This window comes from Brachycentrus maculatus, unplaced genomic scaffold (genome assembly GCF_059751285.1).
Source record: "Brachycentrus maculatus isolate JH-2025_06_01 unplaced genomic scaffold, ASM5975128v1 h1tg000101l, whole genome shotgun sequence".
In the NCBI taxonomy this organism is placed as follows: Eukaryota; Metazoa; Arthropoda; class Insecta; order Trichoptera; family Brachycentridae; genus Brachycentrus; species Brachycentrus maculatus.
In genome coordinates, this window is record NW_028280855.1 from 412,674 (window position 1) to 430,248 (window position 17,575).

The 17,575-nt window shown below is 36.1% G+C and overlaps 1 protein-coding gene across 1 annotated transcript; it reads left to right on the forward strand.

Moving 5' to 3' along the window:
- The first annotated feature begins 859 nt into the window (after positions 1-859).
- Positions 860-16,800, forward strand: LOC148310327 (cytochrome P450 9e2-like). The gene is made up of 10 exons (XM_088258638.1): positions 860-1,028; positions 2,620-2,844; positions 5,214-5,374; positions 6,857-6,991; positions 8,847-9,046; positions 10,755-10,989; positions 12,725-12,949; positions 13,548-13,648; positions 14,933-15,101; positions 16,467-16,800. Exons 2-10 carry the CDS (start codon positions 2,627-2,629, stop codon positions 16,631-16,633), a joined length of 1,611 nt encoding a protein of 536 aa, XP_088114764.1. The 5' UTR covers positions 860-1,028; positions 2,620-2,626; the 3' UTR covers positions 16,634-16,800.
- Positions 16,801-17,575: the final 775 nt, after the last annotated feature.

The window sequence follows — 17,575 nt, forward strand, 5'->3', positions numbered from 1 at the left end:
ATCGCTCACTCCTTTCAAGAACGCCATAAATCAAAAAACTTGATTTTTCAGGAGAACGTTTTTAAAGTTTACAAATTTAATAAAATGTATTAAAAATAAATATCAAGCCATTCATTGAACTTTTTACTGTGCAACAGATCTTTTTAGGTATAACCTGAAGGTTTTTCTCCATTTGAAAAATATTTAATTAATATTATTATTTTATTTTAAAAAAAAAAATTAAAACAATACCTTTTCTTCAAAATGCAAAAACAACAATTTCTGCCCTGTAGCGGGTAAATGTTAAGTTAAAAATATACCGCTTTTGCTGGGATATAGTAAATTTTCTGGGCATTCCAAAAACATGCACAACTGAAAATTGACGATTTTTGATTTTTGACGTTCTTGAAAGGAGTGAGCGATATGTAAACACAAAAATAAAGATAAAACATAATTTGATATGTGAAAAATTAAGAGAGGTGATCAAATATGAATTTTTAATATTATCAATATTTCTAGCATTCTCAGTGTGTCCAAATACTTGTTCACAAATATTATTTGCATTGGATTGATACGATGCAAACTTGATCGTTTATTATTCGAATTAAAACAGTAAAAAGTTCAATAAGTGGTTTGATATTTATTTTTAATACATTGTATTGTATTTATAAACTTTAAAAATGATCTCCTGAAAAACCAAGTTTTTTGATGTATGACGTTGTTGAAAGGAGTGAGCGATATGTCAATATTGTGCAATCCAAAAATCGCATTGTATCTCAAAAAATAGTGTAGTTATCTAGGATTAAAAAAATTACAAACTGGTTTTTGAGGATTGCACCCTTGACATAAGTTTGATTGAGTGGCCGGTGACGAATTGTGTAATCTATCTAGCAACAGAGTTAGTGGTGACCTTATCAATTGTTGTGAATTAGTCTACTGTGGTGTGTTTGTGAATGTGGACAGGTTCGCGTTGGGAATTCAAAATAAACTCATATGCAAACACAAAAACCAAGATAAAACATAATTTGATATTCGAAAAATTAACAGAGGTGATCAAATATGAATTTTTTCATATTATTAATATTTCCAGCATTTTGAATGTGTCCAAATACTTGTACACAAAATCTGGATTATCTCCAATTACAGGAGTTATTTTCATATTATTTTTTGGCATCTCATCAAAGATAAAGAAGAATATGGAAGTCTGGGCATTTACGGGGCTGACGACCGATATAAGAGTTTCTGCTTAGTAAAAAGTTTCTTTACATCTCACCAATAGATGTCTCTAGTGAAGTTCTAGTGATTCAAGAACAAGGTTTCTAAATTGGTTCATATATATATAGCTTCCAAGAATTTGAATAGTTGTGGTTGTCAATAATTGGTAGAATTGGTGAATGTTACACGTGTGTAAAGTGATCACTTAAACCAACCTATGACAGTCGTCAGCCCCGTAAATGCCCAGACTTCCATATTCTTCTTCATTTTTGGTGAGATATCAAAAAATAACAGATTTTTTGAGTCATTACTATTGTACCCTCTGATTGCAAACAGCTATATATGGTATCAAACGTTTTGATCAATATCACTAGTCTGTTTTTGGTTGGTTGGAAGATATTGCTTTTTAGCAATAAGCCCGCCAATGTACTTATTTCTTTTCTGTACATGGAGTTTAAATTAATAAATAATTATATATAAGGTGAGAGATCGAACAGTAGCCTTATTTAAACGGCATTTAAACAGTTGCAAAAATATTTATTGTAACTGCAGACAGTTGGTAGAATTCCATATTGAATTGTTGGGTAATATATCCAAAATAAAACAAGGTTTGTTGGATTGAATTCTACATTTGTTTATGTGTATGTTAATACGTTATGTATGTATTAACGCATGTTTTTGATAATGTCCTAAGAAGTCGAAACGCGTCACGTATTAACATATACATAAATAAATGTGGAATTCAATCCGACAAACCTTGTTTTATTTTGGATATATGTATTTTGCTAAAATGTCACTTTATATGCACGCATGGCAGCTTTGATTGGATTCAGTTATGCCCCAAGCGTTTGTACGGTAGTCATATAGGTAGTGGGTGCCTTCATGGTTTCCATATACACACTCGCGGTCCACCAGAATCACCCTATGGACGCTGTTTGTGCAAAAATGGTGTCTATATTACATCCGTATGTATACTGTAGTTTTAGCAATAAGCCTGCCAAAGTACTTATTTCTTTTCTGTACATTAAGTTTAAATAAATAAACCAGGCGATTGCAATGGATCTTCCTCGAAATCCCTGTACATTTCCATATCGTAGTCGTACAGGAGAAAGTGACCAACTAGCAAAACGTAAAATGTTCAGGAGGACCATTTAAGTCACTTTTGCTTGGCAAGAAAATAAACATCAAAGCAGTTAGTCATTTTTAACAAGTCAATATATTATACTTCCAAATTTAAAATTCTTTGGGATTTGTTCAGGGCAATATTAAGCTAGTAAGATATCAAATAGTCAATAATCACGTTTTTGTAAAAAAATACACTTTGTCACTTTCTCCTGTATGACTACGATATGCTTGTAGGGATGTCAATTCTTGAGATGTCTTTGATCATGCGAGGTTAATTAATTCATCAATCAACCCTTCCAGGGCTTCAATGTCTCTCGATATTTACGACTGCCTATTGGTGGTGATAGGCATAGCCAGCCTGGTCTTCCTGTACACCCAGTGGCTGGATGCCTTCTTCAGGAGAAGGGGAGTCAAGAGCATTCCCTGCAAAGTGCCATTCTTGGGACACATGGCTGGGTTGGTGCTGCAGAAGGAGGACTTCCTCAGCTTTACCAGAAGGATCTACGGGGCGTTCCCAGGAGAGCGGTGAGGGTTGATTCTATTATTCATTGATTTGCCTCTAACCCATCGGCATACCGGCCGCCATATTTTGGCGGCTAAGAATATTTTGATATTACTTTTTGACATCTCATCAAAGATGATGAAGAATATGGAAGTCTGGGCATTTATGGGGCTGACGACCGTCATAGACTGGTTTAAGTGTCAATCACTCTACACACATGTAACATTTACCAATTCTACCAATTGTTGACCACCACACTACTCAAATTCTTGGAAGCTCTATATATATGAACCAATTTCGAAAATTTGTTCTTGAATTACTAGAACTTCACTATAGACATCTGTGGTAAGATGAAAAGAAGCTTTTTATTGAGCAAAAACTCTTATATTAGTGTGTGAGGTCCGAATTCTGGATTATAATCACATACATGAGAAATGCCAGAAAATACCATTTTCATTTTTATTATTTTGCTTATAATTTGACTAGCTAATTTATTTACTACATTTTGAGTGTGTCATTTTGAACCAGTATTTGGACACACTCAAAATGTTGTAAAGAAATGTTTGCATTTGCTTATCAGCCGCAGTTAGAGCCACGTCTCCGTTTTTGTGTAGTTGGTTATATTATTAACATACGTTCGTGTGATATGTAAAAGTCAGTAATGAAAAAAATTGGTAATAAATTATTTCTATACATTCATATATAAAGGTACAAATTTATTAACGGTACTTGATCGAAGATGTCTCTGTTAGGATAGAATTATTTATTTAATTAAACTTCATGTACAGAAAAGAAATTAGTACATTGGCGGGCTTATTGCTAAAAAGCCATAACTTCCGACCAACCAAAAACAGACTAGTGATATTAGTCAAAACGTTTGATACCATATATAGCTGTTTACAATCAGAGGGTACATAGTACTTGAAAATTAAAAAAAACAAAAATTACAAATGATGATATTAAGGAGGGCAAAGGAAAAAGGGTGTTTAGGGAAGGAGATAGAGGGAGGAGGTTTGATGGACAGTTAGGGTACTAATGATAGATAGTAATGTATCAGACGTTTCTTTAAAGTTATTACAGAAGGTGCATTTGTTTACGCGGAGAGGTAATTCATTCCATAGTCTGGCCGCTTGGACAGAGAAGGAATTATCTTTTTGATTAAAATATAACTGACATGAGTTAAAATTTAAAAAAAATTACATCCCAGGCGTCATTGAACTAGGTCGTAAATCCTGTTATTTATTTATTAATTTATTGAACAGCTTAAGCCTTTAACATAATACATATATACAGTATCTAACATAAAAATACACTAATAGAGAAACAAAAAGTCTTAAACATAAAATAATAAAAAAATAACAAATAATAAGCACTGGTAAAATATGTCTCCTTCACACACTATCAGCGACCAGTGAGAGAGAGTGAAACACAACACTTTAATTTATCCATTATAACATGGAGATAAAATGCTGAGAAAGTACAGACTTCAAGGTGGATAAAAATATATTAAATAAATCTATACTTTGTCCGCCTCCGTAGTGTAATGGTCAGCACGCTCGGCTACCGTTCTGGAGGTACCGGGTTCGATTCCCAAGGGGGGTAAAATAAATATAAGTGATTTTTTCACTGTCATAATTATTCAATATTACCCTGGACTGGTACCTGAAGCGGAGGGCTGATCACCTTTCCTTCATGTGTAAACGATTAAGATAACACTGCGTTTATATGACGCAGTGCCCTATGCACCATTGGGGTGCGGATAAGGGTTTTATTATTATTATTATACTTTCAAAAGCATTGGCTAACATGTGAAGCCGTGGAATCGGAGAGAACATGGCATAGTTTGCATTATGTACAAATACTGAGAATACAGATAGTTGCTAATAGTGTCAAATTATTTCAGGAAGCTAAAATTTTAGATAATATATAAATAAAACCCTTATCCGCACCTTAATGGTGCATAGGGAACTGCGTCATATAAACGCAGTGTTATCTTGATCGTTTACACATGAAGGAAAGGTGATCAGCCCTCCGCTTCAGGTAACAGTGCAGGGTAATATAGAATAAATATGACAGTGAAAAAATCAATAATATTTATTTTACCCCCCTTGGGAATCGAACCCGGGACCTCCAGAACGGTAGCCGAGCGTGCTGACCATTACACTACGGAGGCGGACAAAATAGAACTACCTAAAATCTATTGCCAACAGTGTCTAAAGCATGTTTTCATGTGCCAACATTCATTTCTTGTTTACATAATTTTTTTCATTAATTGATTCGGCAGTCACTTTGTGGTAAGAAATACTGAGAAAGTCCATACATTAAGTTCTACCCAGACATCTATGTTCTTCATCTGTGTTGAGATGTCTAAAATGTTGTTTGTGTTTTGCAGGTATGTCGGGTTGAGGCAATTCCAAATGCCAGTTGTGATGATAACGGATATAGAACTTCTTAAAAAACTAACCATAAAAGATTTCGACCACTTCACGGATCACATGGGATTCATTGACGATATAAACGACCCTTTGGCCAACAATCTTTTTGCTCTAAGAGGTAAATATGTGCTAGTTGCTGATATCGATATATCGCTCACTCCTTTCAAGAACGTCATAAATCAAAAAACTTGATTTTTCGGGAGATCTTTTTTAAAGTTTAAAAATATTATGCAATGTATTGAAAATAAATATCAAGCCAGTTATTGAACTTTTTACTGTGCAACAGATTTTTTTAAGGTAAAACCAGAATGTTTTTTCTACATTTGAAAAATATTTAGTAAATTAAAAAAATAAATTAAACAATACCTTTTCTTCAAAATGCAAAAACAACACTTTCTGTCCTGTAGCGGGTAAATATTAAGTTAAAAATATGCCGCTTTTGCTGGGATATAGTACATTTTCTGGGCATTCCGAAAACATGCACAACTGAAAATTGACGTTTTTGATTTATGAAGTTCTTGAAAGGAGTTAGCGATATATCGTCCGCCTTCGTGGTGTAATGGTCAGCATGTTTAGCTACCGTGCTGGAGATCCCGGGTTTGATTCCCAAGGGAGGTAGAAAATGAATATTAGTGATTTTACACTGTAATATTTATTGAATATTACCCTGGACTGGTTCCTGAAGCGCAAGAGTGATTGCCTTGCCTTCATGTAAGTAATGTTCAAGAAAACACTGTGTCAATTTGATGCAGTGCCCTATGCACCATTGGGTGCGGATAAGGGTTATAAGTAAGTACGTAAGTAAGTTATGATGTAAGCGAAGCTAAGAAAAAAAAGTGTCCTTGCGTGAGTCTGGTTTTGCAAAAATGCTATTCTATTACACTATTCATTCTTTGGCTAGATCTTTTAATATTTGAAAATAAAATAAATAATTAAAAAAAAAAATTAGTGATTTTTTCACTATAATATTTTTTTAATACTACCCTGGACTGGTACCTAAAGCAGAGGGCTGATTACCGTTCCTTCATGAGTTAACGATCAAGATAACACTGTGTTTATATGATGCAGTGCCCTATGCACCATTGGGGTGCAGATAAGAGTTTGTAGTGAATATTTATTTAATATTACCCTGGACTGGTACCTAAAGTGGAGGGCTGATCACCTTTCCTTCATGTGTTAACGCTCAAGATAACACTGCGTTTTTATGATGCAGTGCCTTATGCACCATCGGGTACGGATAAGGGTTTAAAGAAAAAGAAAAAAATACTATTTTAAGGAAATTAATGTTGACGCATGAAAACATGCTTTAGACACTGTTGGCAATAGATTTTTAATTTTTTAAATTTTTGTATTTAATTTTATTATTTAGTTTCCCAAATTTATTTATTAATTTATTTTGATATATACGGTACTATTGTACCATTTACGTAGCTCTAAAATATGAGCTTCTTGAAAAAATTTGACACTATCAGCAACTATTGGCATGACATTCTACGACCGTTTGGTGACCCTTTAGACTTGAATGTTTGGTCTATTTTGAAGTTTTAGGACTCTTAATATTTTTGTTATACAAAAGTAATGTGGTTCAATGATTGGGCAGGTCAAAAATGGCGTGACATGAGGTCGACCCTGAGTCCGGCCTTCACCAGCGCCAAGATGCGAGGAATGTTCGACTTTGTAGCTCGCTGCGGGGAACAGATGGCTAATTTTTACATAGAACAGGCGGAGAACAAAGGTATGTGATATCATAGACCAATGACTGAGTAAGGTAAGATGGTAGGAAGTATTATTCACAGATTGGGGTTCAGACTAGTCTCTGAATGGTAGAACAGTGTATGGTAGATGTACCTGCAGTTGGAATGAGTGCTGAGTGCAAGAGAGCATTATTCACAGAGTAGAGGTCAGACTACTCCCTAAATGGTAGAACAGTGTATGGAAGATATACCTGAAGTTAGAATGAGGGCAGAGGTAAGGAAGCATTTTCTACAGAATAGGGGTTAGACTATTTACTCTTTGAATGGTAGAACAGTGTATGGTAGATATACCTGCAGTTGGAATTAGTACTGAGTACAAGAGAGAATTATTCACAGAGTAGAGGTCAGACTACTCCCTGAATGGTAGAACAGTGTATGGAAGATATACCTGAAGTTAGAATGAGCGCAGGGGTAAGGAAGCATTATCTACAAAATAGGGGTTAGACTATTTACTCTTTGAATGGTAGAACAGTGTATGGTAGATGTACCTGCAGTTGGAATTAGTACTGAGTACAAGAGAGAATTATTCACAGAGTAGAGGTCAGACTACTCCCTGAATGGTAGAACAGTATATGGTAGATATATCTGAAGTTAGCGCAGGGGTAAAGGAGGATTACGTACAGAATAGGGGTTAGACTTTGAATGGTATTACAATGTATGGTAGATGTACAACATTTTGAGTGTATCCAAATACTTGTTCACAAAATCTGGATTATCTCCAATACAGGAGTTATTTTCATATTATTTTTTGACATCTCATCAAAGATAAAGAAAAATATGGAAGTCCGGGTATTTACGGGGCTAAATAAATGGGCCCCGTAAATGCCCAGACTTCCATATTCTTCTTCATCTTTAATGAGATGTCAAAAAATAATACGGTAGTTGTTAGAAAAAGTGCATTATATTGGTGAATTTATTCCCAATTTTCACACTGTACCTATGATGTGACAGATAAGCTCTAATATTATTTAATATAGGTATATATGGAATGAATTTATCACATCTTCTTGTAAAAAATGCATCTTCTCCAATAACTTTAAAGAAACGTCTGAGACATTACTATCTATCATTAGAATCCTAACTGCCCATCAAACCTTCTCCCTTAGTTTTCCCTCTACCTCCTTCCCTAAACTCCCTTTTTTCTTTGCCCTCCGTATTATCATGTTTTGTAATTTATGTTTTTTTTTAATGTTTAAGTACTATTTACCCTCTGATTGCTAACAGCTATATATGGTATCAAACGTTTTGACCAATATAACTAGTCTGACATTTGTTTGGTTGGAAGATATAGCTTTTTAGCAATAAGCCCGCCAATGTACTAATTTCTTTTCTGTATGTGAAGTTTAAATAGATATAAATAAATGAAAAATGCAAAACAGTATATGTGTCGCCTACATGCAAAATCCGCCAGATCCAATTTTATAAGATTTTTAAATAAATACTCTATCGAATGCCAATTGTGGTTTTTATCGTCAAAAATATTTAAATACTTGAAAACCCTGCTAAAAAATACTTAAAAACAGTGTTTTTTTTCAAATTCCGCTATATTCATGAAGCTTGCCTTTTGACCCATATCGGCCAATCAGAGAGCGGGGATAAGTAAACAATTATGATGACATCATTATCGGTTTGTGTCTGGTGTTTTTTTTTAAATACTATTTTTTTTTGCATAAATGGGAAAATTCTCTATTTCAAAATATTTTATCTAAAGATAGACAAATCTTTGAATCATAAATGTTACCCGGAGAATTTGCATTTTTTGTAAAATCAACTAACATGGATCTGGCGGATTTTGAAAGTAGGCGACACATATCCAACACTTTGTTGTTTCCTCAGAGATTATCGAAGTGGAGATGAAGAATGCCTTCACCAGATACACAAACGATGTGATAGCCACAACTGCTTTCGGACTGGAAGTAAACTCTTTGAAGGATGAAGAGAATTACTTCTACAAAATGGGAAAACTGTCCACAGACTTTTCAGGAGTTCAAATGCTGAAATTCTTTACCCTGTTCATCTGCCCCAAGTTATTGAAGGTAAGAAAATAATCAAATATACTATAATTTTTTACCTAGCCAGCTTTAACAGGGGTATAGAAATCTCCCATATCGCACACTCCTTTCAACAACGTCATATATCCAAAATTGTCAATTATCAGTTGTGCATGTTTTTGGAATGCCCAGAAAATGTACTATATCCCAGGAAAAGCGGCATATTTTTAACTTAATATTCACCCGCTACAGGGCAGAAAGTGTTGTTTTTGCATTTTGAAGAAAAGGTATCGTTTAATTATTTTTTTTAAATATACTAAATATTTTTCAAATGGAGAAAAAACATTCAGGTTTTACGTAAAAAGATCTGTTGCACAGTGAAAGTTCAATAAGTGGCCTGATACTTATTTTCAATACATTGTATTATATTTTTAAACTTTATAACAATCTTCTGAAAAATCAAGTTTTTTGGTATATGTATGACGTTTTTGAAAGGAGTGAGCGATATATGTATGTACATTATTTAAAGTGTATCCAAACTTGTTCACAAATCTGGATTATCTCCAATTATAGGAGTTATTTTTTCATATTATTATATCTGACATCTCAGCAAAGATGAATAAAAATATGGAATGTTTTGAATATTGAAAGCATTAACTTTGTTAATAGCATTATTGATATATGATTTTGAGAAAAAAAGAATTTTTATACCTAGGAAGCATGTTCACAAGGAAAAGTGGATAAGGATATTGAGAGAAGAGTGAATGCAGGGTATAGAATAAATGGTGCTTTTAACAGAGTGATTGGGAATTAGAATATGTCCATGGAAGCCAAGCTAGCGGTTCACAACGGCGTGCTAGTACCGACACTAATGTATGGAAGCGAAACATGGAACTGGCAAAGGAAGGATGAAAGCAGAGTGAACGCTGTTGAAATGCTCTCCCTCAGACGAATGTGTGGAAAATCATTGTATGACAGAATTAAAAACGACGATATGAGAAAGGAATGTAAGGCTGAACGAGGAATAATTGAAAAGATTAGGAAGAGTTCTTTGCGGTGGTATGGGCATGTGGAGCGAATGGATGGCGAGAGAATGACTAAGAAAATATATGTGGCGAATGTGAGAGGGAAAACAGAACGTGGACGACCGAAAAAGACTTGGCACGATCAGATCAATCAGAACCTAAAATCTGGCGGTGTCAAAAGTCTGCGTAATCGGAGGGCATGTATAACTAGATGTATGGATGTGAAGGAGGCGAGGAGTGTATGTCAGGACAGAAGAGTGTGGCGTTCCATCCTCTTTGCCTACCCCTGCGGGGAAACGGCGTGATGGTAGTAGTAGTAGTAGTAGCAGTATTTTAAGAAATAAAAAGACTTTCTTTTTTGATCCACTCACATTTTTATTAACCAACTAGTTTCGGCAACAACTTGTTGCTTTCTTCAGGGTTTAATTTATGACTGAAGAGGGCAACAGGTTGTTGCCGAAACTAGTTGGTTAGTAAAAATGTGATTGGATCAAAAAACAAAGTCTTTTTATTTCTCAAAATAATATAAAAATATAAATGTCTGGGCATTTAGGGGTTACTGGCTGAGTAGTGTGTTTGTCAATCATGGGTAGAATGGTGAATGGTGTGTGAAGTGATCACTTAAACAGCCTACGACAGGTCATAAGTCCTGTCAATATTACCCCGACTTCCATATTCTTCTTCATCGTACTATTTGTGTAAACACACTGCTATGTTTTCTCTTGCAGTGGCTGAATATCCCGTTTCTAAGGCCGAGTGTGAGAGAGTTCTTCAAGAACTTGGTACAAGACACGATGAAAAGTCGTGAGGAAAATAATATAGTGAGGCCTGACATGATCCAACTTCTTATGGAAGCCAAAAAAGGATCCTTGAAGCACGATGAAACAGTCGTGGAAGACGGAAAAGATGCCGGATTCGCAACGGTGGAAGAGTCGTCAGTCGGAAAAGCAACTGTCAAGAGAAGTGAGTAAGATAATAGAAAAAAAGATTTTAATACGGTCTTTTTATTTTATTTTTATTTATTTATGGTTCACAAACACTGAAAAACATATTACAATAAATGAAATACAGTGCAATACAAATTGCTTGAATGTGCTTCATAAATTAGATGAGAACACAACAAGCTTACAGAAACAATAAAGTTACTTGATACAACAATATTTCTGGGGATATGTCCGCCTCCATAGTGCAATGGTCAGCACTCTCGGCTACCGTTCTGGAGGTCCCCGGTTCGATTCCCAAGGGGGGTCAAATAAATATAAGTGATTTTTTCACTCTAATATTTATTCAATATTACCCTGGACTGGTACCTGAAGCGGAGGACTGATTACCTTTCTTTCATGCGTTAACGATCAAGATAATACTGCGTTTATATGATGCAGTGCCTTATGCACCATCGGGATGCAGATAAGGGTTTGAATTTCAGAACGTGTCTAAATCTCTTGTTCACAATGAAGAACTGTTCTTTTTCTTTTTCTTCTTGGTGAGGCTTTTTGGCCTGTTTTTATGAGGTATTGGCCTCCTGCGTTGTCGATTCCCAGCTGTCAATCCATCTTTTTAGTGGTTTACGCGGGAGCCTTCTACCTTAGGGTTGGTCATGCAATGCAACGTAGGAGAGGTCTGGACGGTTTCATTCTCCTCACATGTGCATACCATTGTCTTCTTCGTTTTCTTCCCCACTTAACAACATCATCCATCTGGCATATTTCTCTTATCCTGGTGTTCCTTATTCTATCTCGTAGACTCTTGCCAGATATGCTCCTAAGAGTCTTCTGCCCATTACAACCCAAAGGCAGGTCGTTATCTTTCATTGAGATATATAAAATTAAAATGTAACTTTGTTTTAAAACCACTTTAAATATTTAATTATAACTTAATTATACTGTCTACTGGTTTCGTGGCTTGACTCTAGCCAATATCTGTACCCAACGGATTCTCCAGTTCTTTGGACACGTTGCGCATGGCAACGAGGATAGCCTGGAACGACTAGGTGTGATCGGTAGCCTGGAGGGAAAAAGAGGGAGAGGAAGATCCCCCACACGATAGACCGATCAAATTAAGGCAGCAGCTGGCACCTCGATGGTTGGAGCGCTACGTGCAGCGCAGTCAAGGGATAACTGGAGAAGAGTCATTGCTTCTGCAAGGGTCACAACCCTCGGCAATGAGGAATAAGACGGAGAAGAAGAGTGGTTTCGTATTAATCAGTCTTGATAAAGAAGCGGTTAGCTTCCAAAAGAAAATTTCTGATTTTTAATTCACTTTTCTTTCATTGCCTATAAATTTCTTTTTTCTAATACAGTCTCACAGTTTGAAAATCATAGTTTCATTTCTGTTATTTCCTGCACTAGGTAGGTACCTATTACCTATATTGTATTGATCACTGGCCCGAAAATCGGGTGTAGTTTAACAGTAATTATTATTTTTAATTTTCTTATAAGAGTGAATATAATATAGCGTTAAAATAAATTCAAAATGTGCCATATCCTATACATCCAGTGTAAGGAATTTTCATTATGGCGAAATATTTTTTGGTCCCGTGAAGTTTGTAATACCGAGATTTGACCTGTAATTAAGTTATAATAAAATATTCACAGTGATTTGAAAACCAAATAACATTTTAAATATAAAATGGAAAATCACAAAGTTAGTGCTTCAAATATAAATTATATACATAAAATTGTTGTACCATATTTTTCAGAGTGGACGGATGATGATTTGGTAGCTCAGGCGTTCTTGTTTTTTGTGGCCGGCTTTGAAACCTCCTCCACGCTCCTGTGCTTCCTCGCTCACGAGCTGACGCTGCATCAGGACATCCAGAAGAGGCTGCAGAAAGAGATAGACGACGTAGCCGCTTCCAACCCTCAACAATCCATCTCTTACAACAATCTCCAGAACATGAAGTATTTGGACATGGTGGTATCAGGTAAAATGCGGCAGCTTGACAGTATTTAATATCATAGAACGCATTGTGTCCACTTGCTTATTGACAATTTAACTAAACCATATCCGCTCCCTATGTGAAGCATATGGAGTCCACAGGCTTTTCTGTCAGCTCCCTTGCATACTTCCTAGTCAGGCCCGAGTCCCGAAGTTAAAAGGAGAACTGCCGACGAATTGTCAGCAGTGGTCATCCTGGGCGGCGCGAACCTTTTGCCTTGTAAAAGAGGCAAGATTGATTAAGGCTCTCGGGAGGCATGCGGAGTACATGGCCAAGCCAACTGAATCACAATTGATGACAGTTGTGACCAAGATTTGCTGCGTCCTACGCCTTATCTCTTCATTCCTCACAAAGTCGAACCACCGCCCGCCTAAAATTCTCCGCAGACACCTATTCTCAAAGCTTAGTACGGCTGCTCTGGGCCCTTGTAAGGTGCCATGTTTCACAGCCGTATAAGAGAACAGGAGCAATGCAGGCATTGTTTAGGCGGCATTTGGTCTTCACCGAGTATAAATCGACAGTCCACTGCCATGTTGTATATATATCAATACAAAAAGAAATTGATCATGATATTTCTTTACAGAAACATTAAGGTTCTGGCCTCCAGCTGTGTCCATGGATAGGAGATGTGTGAAGACTTACGTCCTTCCTCCACCAAACAATCAAAGCTCAAAAACTTACAAGGTAAACCTAATTTCCCCATTACTTACCCATACTGCGGCATACAGCCCTAGATTCTACAGACATATTAACTATTAACACTCTGTAGGCCAGACATTCTGGCCCGTATGATTCTAGTAGGCAGCTCCGTGGGCCACAATGTCTGGCCCGGCGCAGGTATAACTTTAATCACTGATTTCTCTATCACCCAAGTATATTCTACCAAAAAATATTTCAGGTAAATTCAGTTAATCTTAATTGACATGGTCATACGAATTGCCAGACAGAGTGTCCCAAAATTAGAGAACCAAAATATTTATTTTAATGGTAGAAAAACGTCGCATTTTTTTGATCAGAGTAGCTGATCAGTTATGAGAAAAAATTAAAATTAATTTTTAATCACTCATATACACTGCTGTAACCATTCTCTATACAAGGTCAAACTTGTTTCAGTTTCACATTCCTTCTGTTTTTCTAAAACTAACTAACTTACCATCACGCCGCTTCTCCGCAGGGGTAGGCAGAGAGAATAGAATGCCACGCCACTGTCTTTGCAAACATTCTTCGCCTCTTCTCTTTGCTTTAAAAAGCAAATTCCGTTTTTCTCGGTCTTCCTCTGCTCCTTTTTCCATTCGCCTCATAAATTTGTTTTACCATTCTTTCCTCATTCATTCCTTCTACATGCCCAAACCATCTCAACACACCTTTCTTAATTTTATCAATAATGCTTATCTCAGTTTTGCATTCCTTCCTTATTTCACTATTCGAATATCTATCATAAATCGTTTTGTCGCACATTCTTCTGGGAGATCGCATTTTGACTGCATTCAGTCTACTTTAACATAATACATATATACAGTATCTAATATAAAAATACACTAATGAATACACTGATAAAGAAACAAAAAGTCTTAAACATAAATTAATAATAAAATAACAAATAGTAGTAACCGCAGTGGTAGGCAGAGAGAATCAAACGCCACACTAGTCGGTCTTTGGAAACATTCTTCGCTTCTTCCATGTTCATGCATCTCCTCAAACATGCCCGCCGATTATTAAAACTCCTAACCTGACCACTCTCAAGTATTTGGCATACCTGATCGTGCCATGTTTTTCTCGGTCTTCCTCTGCTCCTTTTTCCAATTACATTCGCCTCATAAATTTGTTTTACCGTTCTTTCCTCACTCATTCGTTCCACATGTCCAAATCAACACACCTTTCTTAATTTCATCGATAATGCTTGCCTTATTATTCTACATATTCTGATTTTTCTAAAGTAATATATCTCATACTTGCTCCATATTTCAGCTTCATCCGGGAGATGCTTTCATAATGCCAATAATTGGGATCCATCACGACCCTCGCTACTACAAAAACCCGGAAATATTTGACCCAGAGAGGTTTTCTGACGAAAATAAAGGAGATATTATTCCCTTTTCATTCATCCCTTTCGGTATGGGACCAAGAAATTGCATCGGTAAGTACAAATCAACTAAAATTCTGCATCTTCTTCATATTATTTCTTCTTATAGACTCGGTGATCTGTCTGTTCCGTTATCGGTAATAATCGGTATTTTTTCTATTGAATGTTTATTTTAAATGATTGTTCGTGTCTTTTGTTAAATATCATGCTTAAGTACAAAATTTTAACAATTTATCTGTTTTTTAGAATAGGTAATAGATCTCTCAGAAGAATGTGCGACAAAACGATGTATGATAGATGTGCGAATAGTGAAATAAGGAAGGAATGCAAAGCTGAGATAAGCATTATCGATAAAATTAAGAAAGGTGTGTTGAGATGGTTTGGACATGTGGAACGAATGAGTGACGAAAGAACGGTAAAACAAATTTATGAGGCGAATGTTAGTGGGAAAAGAAGCAGAGGAAGACCGAGAAAAACATGGCACGATCAGGTATGCCAAATACTCGAAAGTGGTCAGGTTAGGAGTCGTAACAATCGGCGGGTATGTATGAGGAGATCCATGAACGTGGAAGAGGCGAAGAATGTTTGCAAGGACAGAGTGGTGTGGCGCTCTATTCTCTCTGCCTACCCCTGCGGGGAAGCGGCGTGATGGTTAGTTAGTTTTTTTTTTGGTAATATATCTACAATTAATAATTTGACTAAAAAACATTTAAAAATTCACACGATTAGTAATGAAAGCAAAAGAATAGTAACTGTATTGTTATTTGCTTGATGGGTCTATTAATATGGCACATGACTGTAGGTCTTTCTATTATGGACAACGTTACCAAGACCTTGTCTTCGAATCATGTTATCTTTCTGCAGCATCCATGACTTCTTTGGTCTTCTTCTAGATATCTTTTGAGGAAGATCCATTGCTATTGCCTGGTTTATGACATGCTCGGATTCTCTGCATCCTATATGCCCATACCATCTCAACTGTCTTACCTCTACCTTCCTCCCAGACAGGATGCAAACATCTTTTTCTTCTTCTTTTTGTAGATCCTAGGGATCTGTTTGTGCCTCCGTATGTCGCTCTTGGGATGTTGACTCCCAGCTGTCTTTCCATCTTTTCTGAGGTCTGCCTGGGGGTCTGCGTCCTTCAGGGTTACCTTGAAAGGCGATACGTGGAAGTCTGTCTTCTGACATTCTGTTTATATGTTCATTCCAGTATCGCCTTCGTTGTCGTCCCCGCCTCATGATATCCTCCGTCTTACACATGCTCCGGATGTTGGTAGGATCCAGACATGTAACTTCTAAATAGTGTACATTTTTATTAACGTATCAATTGAACAGTCCACGTATAATAAGATATATAGGATGTTTTAATTGAGACCATTCATATTATTTTTTTACTATCTAACTGGTTTCTTTTTCAAGGTTCACGTTTTGCGCTGATGGAAGCTAAAGCCGTTATATACCATCTTCTCCTCAAGTTCGATTTCGTGAAAATAGGCAGAACTGAAGATCCGCTACAGCTGAAGACGGATACTTTCAATTTGGGGGCCAAAAATGGTTTTTGGATTGGACTGAAGCCTAGAAAGTAGTATTTTGAGGTGGCCACACACGGACGGATAATATCAAACCGATTTTCAGTTCAGAAAATAGTAATCTGAATTCCGGCCAGATCTCAAAAACGTTTAAATAGGGATCAAGTATTATTTTATAACTTAATAGCGTATTTTAAAATCAAGATTATATTTTACAATAAAAATATACATATATATAAAAACAAACCTTTTTCTTACTTATTTGTTACAAATATATATATATATATATATATATATATATATATACATCCTTATTTCATATTATTGGTATTTACATATGTACATACAATTGTCAGACCCATACTCCTCTATGACTCCGAATGCTGGACGATGTATAACACTCTAGGCAACTAGAAACTGCTGCAATGCGAATGCTTAGCTGGTCAGCTGGAGTGTCCCTTGGAGACAAAAAAAAGAGTTCACGCATTCGTGGAAGATAAGACGTAGGACGCAAATCTTGGTCACGACTATCGTCAAGAAAAGGTGATTCAACTGAAGCCAACTGGCTTCGCCAAGCTGTCATCAAGCTTGCCTCTTTTACAAGGCATCAGGTTCCCGACCACTGCTGACAATTTGTCGGCAGTTCTCGTCAGAACTTCGGGACGTGGGTGACTTGGGACGATGCAAGGGAGCTGGCAGCCGACAGAAAAGCCTGGAGACAGTTTGTGGACTCCATGCTCCACATAGGGAGCGGACATGGTTATATATATATATATATATATATATATATATATATATATATATATATATATATATATATATATATATATATATATATATATATATATATATATATATAAATATTTTGTTTATAAATAACGTGTGGTCATTACAGCTACTTATAACATAAAATACAGTGGAAAATAGATATTTAGAATCAATATGGAAGGCCAATGTGAGAAGGTCAGTTAGCTGAGAAAGCTAACACTAGGCTCCAGT